The sequence below is a fragment of the Periplaneta americana genome, chromosome 1 (genome assembly GCF_040183065.1).
Source record: "Periplaneta americana isolate PAMFEO1 chromosome 1, P.americana_PAMFEO1_priV1, whole genome shotgun sequence".
Lineage (NCBI taxonomy): Eukaryota > Metazoa > Arthropoda > Insecta > Blattodea > Blattidae > Periplaneta > Periplaneta americana.
The window spans coordinates 65,386,747-65,401,129 of NC_091117.1; the positions used below are offsets into that span (position 1 = coordinate 65,386,747).

Sequence of the window (14,383 nt, forward strand, 5' to 3'; positions counted from 1 at the left end):
TATTATATTTTCTATCAATATGGATAAAAATCACGATCCTACTTGCAACAGTTACCGAATAAGAGGTTGTTAAACATTTGGGGAGAGGGGAAACTTTTTTTTTTAAATTATGAACTTTCCATCAATATGAATTATAGTTTTTTGTTACATAAAATATGACCTATTTACTCTGAAAATCTGCAAGGCTATTTCACTTGCACTATGTATGTATTTATGTGTTCCCGTTTCCCATTAAAAATTGCCAACTCTGTGCTTACATTTCCATAAAAAATTGTTCTAATTGTTGTATGACCAATTTGATATATTTCGGCCATAGCCAACATTTATTTATATGCCTCAATTTCATTAAAAATATTTTATTTTACTCTTAAAGACGTAATATTTATTTACTATTTTCATGATAACGTCACTTTTATTTTCTCATTGGAAAAAGTTGGTTGGTTGCTAATGCTCGGCTCATTGGAGTTCTCCCAGTTGCCTTCTTGCTTCCCAGTATCGTAGTGACAGATCTGTAGCTGTTAAATTTTTACAGTTCTTTGGAGAAAATATTGTAATAACGCAAAAAATCGATTTCGAGATTTTCATAGATACACGTTTACAAGATTCCTTATTCTAAAAAGTGGTTTTAGGCATGCTACAGGTCTTTTTCTGTACAGCAATTTATTTTAAAGTATTACATGCATTTTACTCATATTAGGTATTTATGAGTCAATTTATTTGGAAATTATACACGTAAAAGATAATAATTTTAGTAAAAAATCAAAAGATCTTTATTTTAAATCAGAAACACAAAATGGCAATTAACTCGAAATCGATTCTAACGATTTTTTATTTGTTTCTTGCATAAGTTGAAGAGATAAATGAATGACATGAGCTGCCCTACATGTCCCCAGATCGCTACATTTTTAATAAAATAATAATCGTATTTACTTGCGTAATAGACGCACTTTTTTTCATAATTTTTGGATTAAAAATCCAGGGTGAGTATTATATGCGAAAAAAAAAATTCTAGGGAAAAAGCTCATAACTATCTGACATCACAAGTGATAATCTCAGCTGGTTTCGACATCGAAAATTCAAGTAATATTGAAAATGGTCAGTTGTACGACTTCGAGAGCATCAATATATCAAATGCTTATAAGCAGTAATTATGTAAAGTGCATAAAATACGCAATGAATAAAAAAAAATGTAGCACAGCATAACCTAAAACTAAATGCAAAAACTAGGTATACTTTCTGAAGGTAACACTACTGCTACTTTTACCTTATTCACTATTGGTACTGGTTTCAGTAATGAAATGTGTGGTACAATATGTGAGGATTTTTTTTTTCTATAGATTACTCTAAAAAATTGGGGTGCGTACATTATGCGATGGCATCTAATACGCGAATAAATATGGTACTACATGCAGAATTATTTATACTTTTTGTTGTGAATTTTTTCAAATTCCAATAGTTCTCAGCTCTAGCCAGATTGTCACTGCTGTTAGTAAAGAGCGCCTCACTGTTATAGGATCAGCATTCCTTATCATAAACACATATATTAAGAGTGAGTGAACCAAAGTAAAGTAAAAAAAGAAGTTTGTTGTCCCTGAACTGTATGCTTTCCGTGGTGGAGGTTCACGTCCAATGTTGCTTTCTAAAACGATGCTGAACAGCCATATGAGACTATAACTCAACAGGTCATAAGATACAAGTATAGTGTCGAAATTATTTATTAAGCTTGGCCAAGAACACGGGCTGGCACATGTGCTCGAGCAGGGTAAGGATAAAATTTTGGGAGATTCCCTTTTCAATGGTGCATATGTATAATGAAGTCAAATGTGTTATATTTGAAATTATAAGGATTTTTTTTTGTGCAATTTAGAAAAAGTAAGTTCATCTTACTAAATGATTTCATTTAAGTATGTAGATCTTTCGAATAACAGTTCAAGAAATAACCTACAAACAGAAGTATTATTTACAACATGACAAAGGAAATAGAAATGTTGAGAAATGCACGAAATGTATAAGAAAGTACGAATCAACTTCGAGAGATTTTTTAACTTATTTTACATAAAAAAACATCACTAACTACATGACAACATAGACTCTCATGATGAACTACGATTCAGCAGTCTTAACTATGTTTACCAAGATATGGGCTTGAATACTCTTAAAAGTCTACATAATTTAGAATCCTGACTAGTAATGCTCGAGAACATTCGATTGTTAGCCATCCAAAATTATGTACCAGTGTTAATGGTTATTACTATTTAATACGAGAAAAATTCGTACCGGCACCGGGAATCGAACCCAGGACCTCTCAGCTCTGCGCACTGAGCGCTCTTTCCAACTGTGCTATGCCGGGACACGATCCATGGTTCCAGCCGAACCCCTCTCGTAATGCTTTGTATAATTTCGATGATACGGTAATAAACAGCAAAACACTATAAAATATTGTGATGATATTTTATAACCAACTGAAAACGAAATGAAATACGTATTTTATGGTAATAAAGAGTTTCTATCTCTAAAATAAATAAGAGAAGTTCATCTGTACAAAATGTATATTTGCTCATCTCACTCATATTTTAAAATAAAATTTTACATTTTTTATCGATTTTCGATATACTTACGAATACAATTAAAATATATATGAAATATTAATCTACATCACATTTAATACTGTTCTTCAATACAGTTATTTTACAGAATATAATTGAATAAGTTATTTCACAATACATACATTTGGTTTGGTATTAATAACGTGACAAAGTGAATAAGCTTCCAGCCGACTTTGAGCAAAATTGGTTCTTTCATTTAATAAATCACGTATTACCAATGTCATAAATTTATCTTAATTTTCTATATTATTATTTCCTTGTGTCCTATATTGCAGGATCATAATTTATGTCAATGTTAGAATATGAATACAAAATTTAAAATTCTTTTTGCAGAAGCTATAGTCAACATAAAATAGCCTGGAAAAGTATTCTCAAAACATAATTTCGCAATATATCTCATTAATTAAAACAAAATAAAATCTCAAGATGGCAGTTCTAAACTTTCTTCATGGTAAGTCAACATTCTGTAAACTCACCTGTGACCTGCTACTACTGTTGTTCCAGGTGCTTTATCTGCTGAAGAAGTAGCAGCTTTGTCACTACCATCTCTAACTCCCCCAAATTCTTTTAGGTTTTCAGGAAAGAAATGAGTGGTTCCTACTTTTTTTGTCTGAGTGAACTTTTGCAAGGAAGAAGACTGATCCTTGTCACCACGATTGGGTAGGGATTCTACTTTGGTTTGATTATTTCCTTGGCTTGTTGATGAAGAAATAAAATCTGATTGAGACATAGGGAAAGAAGAAGATGAGAGCAGAGATGATGACGAAAGCCTGTGTCCAATATTGGCGATGTGTTTCGGATTGTCACTAACTGAGAACTTCTTTTCACGGCCTTCCAGCACGTTGCTCATGTCAGAGATCTTCTTCGTAATATCTGTTTGGGAAACAAAATAAAAATCAGTGGAATATTAACTGTGATAAATCAGCTGACGGGCAAAATTTACTGGCAGCACAGACTAAGTTGGCCTTAAGGTGAAACCACAGTAACAAGTGAGCTAAAGTGAAAGTTTACTTATAATTATAGACCACAGAATTTTGTATTAATTTAAGAAAAAATATTGATAAAAATATTATATTTCGCGTTTTGTCGCTAATTAGTTGTAAGATTATCGCAATAATTTCGTATAAATTGGAAAGGGATTTTTACGTAAAAAAATAACTTCTTTACAGTATTAATATTATAAAAATACCTGGCTTTCTAGTTTTTCCCTACCACAACAGGAAGATAGCACTAGACCTTACTAGGCTCTGGACAATGAGGGACACCACCTCGAAACTAGTCAGCCAAGTATTTTTATAATATTAACACAGTAAAGAAGTTATTGTTAATCGTGAAAAAATAACGCTATATTACGTATTAGGCGTCAAAATAATGATAAAAAAAGTTCATTGATGCCTGTCTTTAAGGAGATACACTTTCTTCTTTTAGGTCCACATGCTCTTTATTTTTAATTTATGTTTAGACACTGTGTCTTGCTTCTCCCAATATACTCAGACATTACAAAATTTACACACTAAAATATTAGTCTTGGATACATAAAGACCCTCACTAGCAAATTCTTTAGCTCTGGAATGAAGTGTAACTGTCGATGTTCGACCCATCTTTACAGCTGAATATTGGAAAAAGTTCCTAAAATAGTAATATCCTCGGCTTACCATAACACCAGCATACTAAAGCAACCTTTCAGACGGACAGTATCTTTTTCCCCTCTGCCAAGTATCAATGACAGGGTTTGGAAGTAGGGGTGATCTCTTAATATCCTTTGGATATCTAATTCTAGCTTTCAGCTTGTAAGAAGAGTTGATGTTATGTTCACAAGTTAAAGATGTTTAAACAGTGCACCAAATGTTAAAAAAAAATGCGAATTTTAAATAAATTTAGCTTCTTTTTTTCGCCGAAATAATTTATTTAGATCTAAAACACATCTATCACGAAAATTTGCGAAAAAAAATATTACCATTTCCGCTATTGTTCCAGACGTATTCACAAAGAAAAACAACTTTCTTTTTAATCCACGATTTGTCGCTTTTATTGCTAATGGATCTCTACAGATAATACAGTAGTTTTTATATGGAATGCTACAGCTTGACTAAAACATCGTTCACAAGATTACAATATAGTAACTAAGTATTCAAATGAGTGATAATGATGATGATAATATTCCAAGTAAGCCAGTCAGCCATCAAGTACCACAAACCATTGGTAATGATAGTAGCAGGCCAATACAAGACCAGCCTTTACATGCATAAGCCAATGTCTATTTAATCGAGTCCATGCGTGTTTCTAGCTTTTCTTTGTGCTTAGTTAATTTTGAACGCAAGCTGACTCAATTTAAGTTCTCCATTTCATAAAGAATTTTCATATAATAGTCATATGCGTTATCGGAGTTGGCATGTGAATTTCACAGACGGATTAGAGTTCAGTTTCTTGTTCCATGGATATGAAGCTTGATGAATAAAATAAATTTTGAGAGATGGAAAGTGTAAAAAATAAAAAACCTAAACAAGAACAAATAGGACTAACTGAGGAGAATTACAATCACATTTGTTTTCGACTGCAAAACTCCCTAATCAAACTACTTTGGGCCTTTCATATGGTTCGGTGTAATGGTCTATGAAGTTATTAAAGTAAAAAATTTGTAAAATTATTGTGACGCAGAACTACGATCTGGTGATATTCAAATGTTTTAATTTGTTATGAACTCGGTTGCTGTTGTGTTGTATTAACAAAAATGAGAAGCTCGCATTGCCAGAATGTATTGGCTCGTTTGTTGATAGGACATACACCACATGGTGATCAATTGCCAACTTGTTGTTATTGTTGTTGTATAAAGGCAGAATGCTTGATTAATAACCACCAGTATTCTTGCTTCTCAGTATAATCACAGTCTTGAGGTGATTTTCTGCATTTCTCGCGATATAGAGTCTATATGAGGTTTAATTACCACAACTACCACGCCTTTTTCAAGTTATTATTACCACATTGCTTTCTGTTTGTGCAGTCATTCATAATATTGTAATTATCTCACATCACGTATTTTATCATATTTTATTACGTCTTTATGCTTAAAGCATCACTATATGCTAATTAGACCTGAAGATGCCATTTAATTGGCGAAAGCGCTAGTCATATTTTTATTGTGTAATGACCTAATGTAATTTTCTTGTACTACTCATTAGGTTAAAATAGACAGTCATTGAAGGATTTATTATACTTATTTCATTTATATGCCAATTTGTCGGACTAATATGCCTCTTAAATTTTGTAACATTTAGTTCTTCTGCACAAATTTTGAGTTGTGGAGTATAGGTTTTTAAAGTCTGTTTATCCTGTACATGTTTCAACACTTCAATTACCGATTGTAATCACTCAATATATTTTGAATTGAATTGAATTTAACGGTGGGGGGCACTATGTCTCAGCACTACGACCTATTAAGATCTATTGCGCTGACTCTCTGGTGACGCATTCCCAAACCCACACCGGTTGACTACACCAAGGTTCTCTGTGTGCCCAGGTTTCAAGCAGGCAACCCCACTCGTCCTTAGGCTAGTACCCTCCGTGCGTCACCAGCTGGCGTTCAGGGAATGCTACTGAATGATAACAAAATGGAGAAATGGTGACGGAATGATGTAAATGCCTAATTTGAGGAAAAACGAGAAAACCCCGGGGAAAACCCGAACTGCGGTCTTGTCCGCCACAAGTGTGACTATGGATTTTTTCAATGAAAAATCCCAGACCTGACCAGGAATTAAACCCGGGCCACCTGAACATTCAGCCACGGCAGAGTCACTCAATATATACCAGTACCCAATAATCTCTGTTGTGAAAAATATGCTTCTAATAAGAATTACACATGAGACATATCAATAGAAACAAATAGGAATTTCAGAGTACTATTCTGCAAAATCAACCTAACAATTAGAATTGTTTTTATCTATGCATATCTCTCCCTTATTCTACTTTCCGCAACAATGATTCTTGAAAAATTTCAATGGTTACTCAAAGACCAACAATGTCTGTGCTACCAATATTAGCCTGGAAGGAAATAGTAACTTCAGTCATCATTTTAAAAATCTCCTCACCCATGCATACAAAACACACTTGCCTGCCATAGCAGTCAGGCCAGGCCATACTCGTACCTGATGGGTTATCAGCAATCTCATCCAGAAAGTCCTCACTTTCCATGTCACGTTTAGCCTGTTGCAGTTCTATTTCAATCCTTCTCTTTTCTGCTTCTCTCCGTTCAGTTTCACGATGCTGTCTTGTAGGATCACGTTGTAGCATTGCCTTTGTCTCACGTTCAAACCTGATACATTAAAAAGCCTTGCAAATCAGGTACATCTGTCTGAAATTCCTATAAACAATTTGCGATTTTTTTTCTTTAAGTTATTTGATCCACTTACAGCCACTTGATTCCAAGAAAACTAAAGAATACATCAAAATATGATAAGACAAAAGCTCAAATGTAACAAACATAATTTAAATAACATTCAAATCTCAATGTTTTGGACACACAATGAATATGGAAGCTGCTGATGGCTGTAATTAGGAACAGCTCATTTAAGAGTCAGAAAGAAAGTCAAGAAACACTGGTGCAATAGACATTTATGAGTAAGCAAGCATAGAGCAAGCAATGTCAACATTAATATCATAATCCCATTCACATGCGATGTTAAAGACGCCACAACATAACACACCTGCGTATACGTTCCTGTGTTGTAGCTGAAAGACCTGCGTATGTCCTTATTGCCACTTCATCGTTCCCGGCCATAATACCAGCACCCCGTCTCAAAGGTGGTCGCTGATCTTCTTTGACTGAGCTTTCCAATCTGTCACCTCTGCTCTCTGTTTGCATTTCCCCATCTCCTGCAGCTACGTCACCTATCAGAACACAGATTGCTTCAGTACATATCAAAATAAAACGTAAGTTAAAAACAAAAGTATTGTAATTGAAAGAGTGCTTGAGAGATTCTCGTTGAAATCTAATTTCATCAATAAATTATAACGATGATATTAATAATAATAATAATAATAATAATAATAATATAAACATTGATTCGGTTGATAAAAAATACATATATTTGTTAAAATATTGAACATTTGTAATTAATCAGAGGTAATTTTTAGTGTTTAACCGAAATAGGGTTGACACCTACACAGATTATTATTTATTTATTTAATCTGGTGGAGTTAAGGCCATCAGGCCTTCTCGGTAATACAAATACTAATAAAAAAACACAAATGTAGAGAGAAGTAAAAGAAATAAAAGTGCAAATAGAAACACAATGCAAATAAGGGAGGGGAAAAAATACAAGTACAAAGATAAAATCACAATAGGTACAAAAAATACTAATATAAATACTTACTTACTTATTTACTGGCTTTTAAGGAACCTGGAGGTTCATTGCCGCCCTCACATAAGCCCGCCATTGGTCCCTATCCTCAGCAAGATTAATCCATTCTCTAACATCATAGCCCACCTCCCTCAAATCCATTTTAATATTATCCTCCCATCTACGTCTCGGCCTCCCTAAAGGTCCTTTTCCCTTCAGTCTCCCAACTAACACTCTATATGCATTTCTGGATTCGCCCATACGTGCTACATGCCCTGCCCATCTCAAACGTCTGGATTTAATGTTCCTAATTATGTCAGGTGAAGAATACAATGCTTGCAGTTCTGTGTTGTGTAACTTTCTCCATTCTCATGTAACTTCATCCCGTTTAGCCCCAAATATTTTCCTAAGAACCTTATTCTCAAACACCCTTAATCTCTGTTCCTCTCTCAAAGTGAGAGTCCAAGCTTCACAACCATATAGAACAACCTGTGATATAACTGTTTTATAAATTCTAACTTTAAGATTTTTTGACAGCAGACTAGATGACAAACGCTTCTCAACCAAATAATAACATGCATTTCCCATATTTATTCTGCGTTTAATTTCCTCCCGAGGGTCGTTTATATTTGTTACTGTTGCTCCAAGATATTCGAATTTTTCCACCTCTTCGAAAGATAAATCTCCAATTTTTATAGTTCCATTTCGTACAATATTCTGGTCACGAGACATAATCATATACTTAGTCTTTTCGGGATTTACTTCCAACCTTATCGCTTTACTTGCTTCAACTAGAATATCCGCGTTTTGCCTAATCGTTTGCGGATTTTCTCCTAACATATTCACGTCATCCACATAGACAAGAAGCTGATGTAACCCATTCAACTCCAAACCCTGTCTATTATCCTGAACTTTCCTAATGGCATATTCTAGAGCGAAGTTAAAAAGTAAAGGTGATAGTGCATCTCCCTGCTTTAGCCCGCAGTGAGTTGGAAAAGCATCAGATAGAAACTCTGCTGTAAGTTTCACTAAGACACATTTTAATTAATCGAACTAGTTTCTTGGGAATACCAAATTCAATACGGAGTAATAAATTTTATGATTAATGGAAATAACTAGGAATCTAAAAATAAGTAACTGATTATATACATTTCAAATGAAACAAAACAGTAACAATTTCTAGAAATTTAGAGTACAGTTAAAATACCGGTATTTAGTTTACTGCATTCTCAGTAAAAAAATGCTTAATAAGTTTGTTTTAGAATACTGTTAAACTCCGACAGTCTCTGATGTCACTGGGCAAGGTATTCCACAAGCGCGATAGCGAGATAATGAATGATGATGAATACTTTGATGTTTTATGTATTGATATGGCTAGTATGCGGCTATTTTGAGTGCATGAAATTAAAGCTATGAATAATTTTTTTTTAAATCAGTAATAGTCACTGTAGTAGTTATGTTTCAAAACATTTAAAGTTTGGTTCTCAGTAGCTTGAGTAACAGCTTCACATATCAGCATGTGACCATCCACAGATAAATACTTTTTACATAATATGCAATTTGGTAAAACTAAAATTTTAATTTTGTGTAGATGTTTATCCAGACAATTACGCTAATTAAGAAGTCTGAATTCTGCAACAGCAGGTTCTTGTGAGAGACACTTCCATCATTTACTTGACATTTCTTAAAAAAATCTGATACTTCCAATTGCTAATATTTTTTACAATATTTAGCAGGTAAAAATCTGATATTTTCAATTGCTAATATTTTTACAATAGATTTAGCAGGTATCTTTACACTCTTAGGGTATATTTTAATTAGATTTTAGTAGGCCTATACATATTAATTCTTTTCTTCTTCTTCTTCTTCTTCTTCTTCTTCTTCTTCTTCTTCTTCTATTATTATTATTATTATTATTTTACTCTGTATTTATATTTGTAAATCATGGTCAGTATACTGAGGTTTAAGAGTCTATCTATCTTCGTTGGGAGGCAGTTTGTAATAATAAATATGTAGGAATTTGGAAGGTTTAATCTTTGCCATCTGTAACTTCCGGAAAGTTCTGTGGATTGACTCAATTTCCTATCAAATAAATATGGGAATTCTTACATTCAAGAGCAGAGAGAAGTGAAGGCAACCACAAAAAGTAGCACTATTCCCTACTCTAGAGCTGAGATATAAAAGTGTGGCAGATATATCTCTTTCTCAGTTCCAAAGTCTTTTCATAATAAAACTCTTTCTCAGCTCCAAAGTCTTTTCATAGCAAAGTCCCATTTGTAAATAGTGAATATTTAGAACGTATTTAGTAACTATGGAAATGAAAAACTTATATTTTAATTTCATAAAGATACTGACCCAAATCAGACATATTGTTAGTTTCAGGTATAGGCGCTGCATCCTCCTCCTCTCCTGTGTGGATACTCTTCACTATATTTCCAGAGAAGACGACAGATTCGAAGATCGACGATGCCACATTTGATGCAGGTGGATCATCATTCTCAGCTACTGATGAAGATTCTTTCTGTTTTGCTGACCTAGTATCCAATGTTTGCTGTAAATATGAGATACAATTTTATAGCTTTCTTTAACGTGTGGAAAAGTATCACAACACAAAAGAATATCAAATCAACTCTCAAACAATCACATATTACCCAGGTAAATTCAGAAATGCAATAAAAATTTACCCAATAAATAAAATATCATGCTTCAATCTTTATAAATTATAATAACCAATTTCTCTCTACCTATCAAGTAAATTTACATAAATGATTTAACATTCCAATATAATACAGTGGAACTTCGATTATTATTATTATCATTTTCAACTACCGTCATTTCACTAACCATTATTCATTACTTAATACCATTAAATCAGATATTAGGAGACTTGAAAGCAAGGCAAAGCAAGGCAAAGCAAGGGAGTTCAAGAATATATGTTATGGAACTGTGAGAAGTTGCCTCTTTCCTTGTGACCACAATAATAATAGTTTTTGCTAGATCATGTACAGGTACATTTCTCCAGACGACCAACAGTTCAATTATGTATATAAATATAGTTGATAACTTATGTTTCGCATTTCAATGTAAATATTTACGTACTTGTGTAAGCAAAAGTCCCTTATCATGACATTATAAAGATAAGGAATTGATGATATGACGACTGTTTAAAATAATAATGTCTAAAATTTTACAAAATCAGTTCTAATGTATGTTTCAGAAATATGGCCATACACAACAAGAGATCTAAATAGACTGCAGGCTTCAGAGACGAGGGTTTTACGTGCAAAAAAAAAAAAAAAGAGAGAGAGAGAGAATGGATAACTATCAACAATACAAGGAGCACTCTAAATATTTTTTTTTTATCCAATGCCACCAGGTTGTCTTTCGACATTTCTGGTCTTCTCTCCTGGCCGTGGCTTAGTTGTAACCCACTTCTGAGGTTGGGGCGCCTGGAAGGCGGAGTTACATTACCCTGATGATGTGATAGGATGATTATGATAATGTGGTGCCAGGAGAGGTCTTAAATCTAAACTTAACCTAAATTCCAGACCATGGACGAACACAGGAATAATCCCCTGCACTCTAAATATAGAAAACAACAAACTTAGAAAACAATAGGCTGAAATGGTTGGGCCACACAAAAAGACAGGAAAATATAACATCACCAAAAATAATGTTAAATCTGAAACAGACAGGATATCGACCACGAGAAAGATGGATAACCCAAATTAAGAGAAACCTACAGGAATGGATATATGAATGGGAAGAAATATACAAAGGGAAGCATGGAAAGACATAGACAATTTTATTGGAAGCATATTTGGAACAGATTTGCAGAAAAGATAAGATATTATGATGATAATCAGGTCCATATTTACCAATAGGCAGACCAGGGTAGCACGATTTAGGGGGACGGCATTTTTTGCATTCGCGAATTTCGTTATGAGTTATGGATGAAGAAAAAATAAACTTAAAAAGTGAGTACCAGTACTTAAATTTTTAACTTGTAAAAATTCTTTTCGAGAAAATATCTTGATACGACATTCCAATAAGACCAAAGTACATAAAAGAATATGCTTGCCACAACAAAGAATGGTCACCAATAATTCATCTGTGAAAAGACGCATGACAGTCTCATTCTCAAAGCAACAATAAACATGTAGCATTCATTAAAACGAGTCTGTGGTACAAAAAATAGCGACAATAATGATATGTTATATTCTAAGAAAATCAGGGGTGTATACGCAAGGAAGGGTTACCGGGTTTGAACCACTTCCCCCTTGAACTTTAAGAAAAAATGACATATTTAGATTTGAGTATTTTTTTTATTCATAATCGTTTTCCCTTCTCTATCTTTCACTGTCAGAGTAACAAAATCTATATAGACATAAGATATAGTCCTCCTTCTCCTATTTCAATATAATCCCTGTGCTTAGTGCTGTGGCACATTCGAATTATATCTATCTTTATTATAGAGAGACCTACCACCTAGTAGCAACCTTTTAATAAATGAGCCAACACAAAATGAAATTTAACTCGTTATGAAACATATTGAAAAGGTTGTTTTGCCAGTTCTGCAGTAGGCCTACAGATGTTAAATATTGTGCATTGTCGATTTTAAACTCATTTTAAAAGAGATATTCACCAGTCAGAGTTCTGACTTTATTGTAAAACGTTCATTTAACGTTTTGTGCATTTGACAGTTCATATTTTTAATATAAATATATAATATATATACAATAATATAATATAATATAATAATAATAATAATAATAATAATAATAATAATAATAATACATAACATTTAAAATTCTGATAATATAAATTGTAAGCAATTTTAATAATGATCCCCTTCCACCCCTTGACAAAATTCTCTGCAAACCGCTGAAGAAAATAATGGAAAGTGATTGACAGACTTATCAGTTACTGGCCTTGCACTTAAGGTTTAATTTAGCACACCCGATCAAACAATTGTGAACAAAAAGTCCTTATCCATTTTCCAAACTGCATTGAGCCATAATTAACAATACTCACTGTTGACTTTTATATGTTACGTTTGTATGCAGTTGAATATTATGCGAAGTGATGGTATCCTGCTCAATTGGTGTGTGATTTAGTGGCTATTTAATTCTAAAGAATGACTGACTGTACAGTGAAAATTCACAACATTCATAGAGTTGGTCCAATGACAGTATAAACGCCTTGATTGTACTCCGCATAGAATCCGAGCTGGTGAGAGGATACAGTACATTAAATTAATTTATAAAAAATATGAGTTAACTGTTATTTTAAGAAATTATTTTGTAGTGATTTAGACTAAAGGTTTTTAAATACATTTTTAATTTACGCTGTATGACTGTTCGCATAGCAATTAATCCATTAACGAATGGGGTGGTGAACTATAAACTTCCCTGGGTGACAGAATGTCTAAATATGGCCTGATGATGATGATGATGCCGATGATGATGATGATGATGATGATAAGTGAAAAGGAATTAAAATTTGTACAGACACATTATTACAACATGAGACGAGAAAATGGTGGGTTACTGGTGCGATGCGTGGGCTGTTAGAGGTGCAGCATAGTAAACCCTCAGTTCCCATGTAGTCACATGTGTCATGTTACAAAAGTCTTGATTCTTGAAGTCTACAAAATTAGTGTATAAAGTTTAGTGATTATTGTGTATTTACGGAATTAAGGCGTATTTTTGTTACGAGACTAATAAATAATAATGTGTGGGCTCCATGAAGCCCAGATCTAACACCCTGTGATTTTTATTTATGGGGAACAGGGTTTATAGGAAAAATCCTCATTCTACAGATGAGCTAAAAGACAATATATACGAAAAGAAATCGAGGCTATCAATGATGTGGAACTTCAGAGTGTTGTTCATTCGTTTACCAGAAGATGTCAGAGTTGTCAGTTGTGTGTGGCGGCATATGGGGGCCATTTTCAACAACGACTGTGAGCATGGTAAGTCCAAATTATTGAACATTTATGTTATAGTCGCGACGCTGTTATTCCCGGCGTGACTCCTCCTCTTTGCTTACGTCTTAGGAAGTGAAGGCTCTATAAAGTCTAGGTAGGTAGTATCGTTCGCCATTTTTGTTCCTTCATTGCCGAGCTACCAGACGAAGAATCTATTTGCCACACCGTTAAACATTGTCATGTCGTAGCTCCTATGATAATAAATCAAACACACTGTAATTCAACAAATAATTGAGCAGCAAATAACGTCCTCATGTGCTTTCTGCGAACGCCAACGAAAGAGCCAAAATGGCAGGCAATTATATTAAGTATTTATCGAGCCTTAGGAAATGCATAACGTCATCATCAGTGAATCACAAGACGCACACATTTAAACGTAGCCGACCTGCAACGTGATTGGCTGCTGGAAATAAAAGCGACGGGACTATAGTATTGTTATGTATAGTAGAAGT

General features: G+C 33.7%; 1 protein-coding gene across 17 annotated transcripts in view; it reads right to left on the reverse strand.

The window, feature by feature from the left end:
• Positions 1-14,383, reverse strand: part of RhoGAP19D (Rho GTPase activating protein at 19D) — a 554,578-nt gene that overhangs the window by 45,155 nt on the left and 495,040 nt on the right. For all 17 annotated transcript variants that reach the window (XM_069821517.1, XM_069821525.1, XM_069821534.1 and 14 more), the window contains 4 exons: positions 10,298-10,493; positions 7,307-7,490; positions 6,749-6,915; positions 3,083-3,479 (listed from right to left, as the gene is read on the reverse strand). In XM_069821517.1, the coding sequence (XP_069677618.1) occupies positions 3,083-3,479; positions 6,749-6,915; positions 7,307-7,490; positions 10,298-10,493 (944 nt within the window). The remainder of the gene's footprint in view (positions 1-3,082; positions 3,480-6,748; positions 6,916-7,306; positions 7,491-10,297; positions 10,494-14,383) is intronic.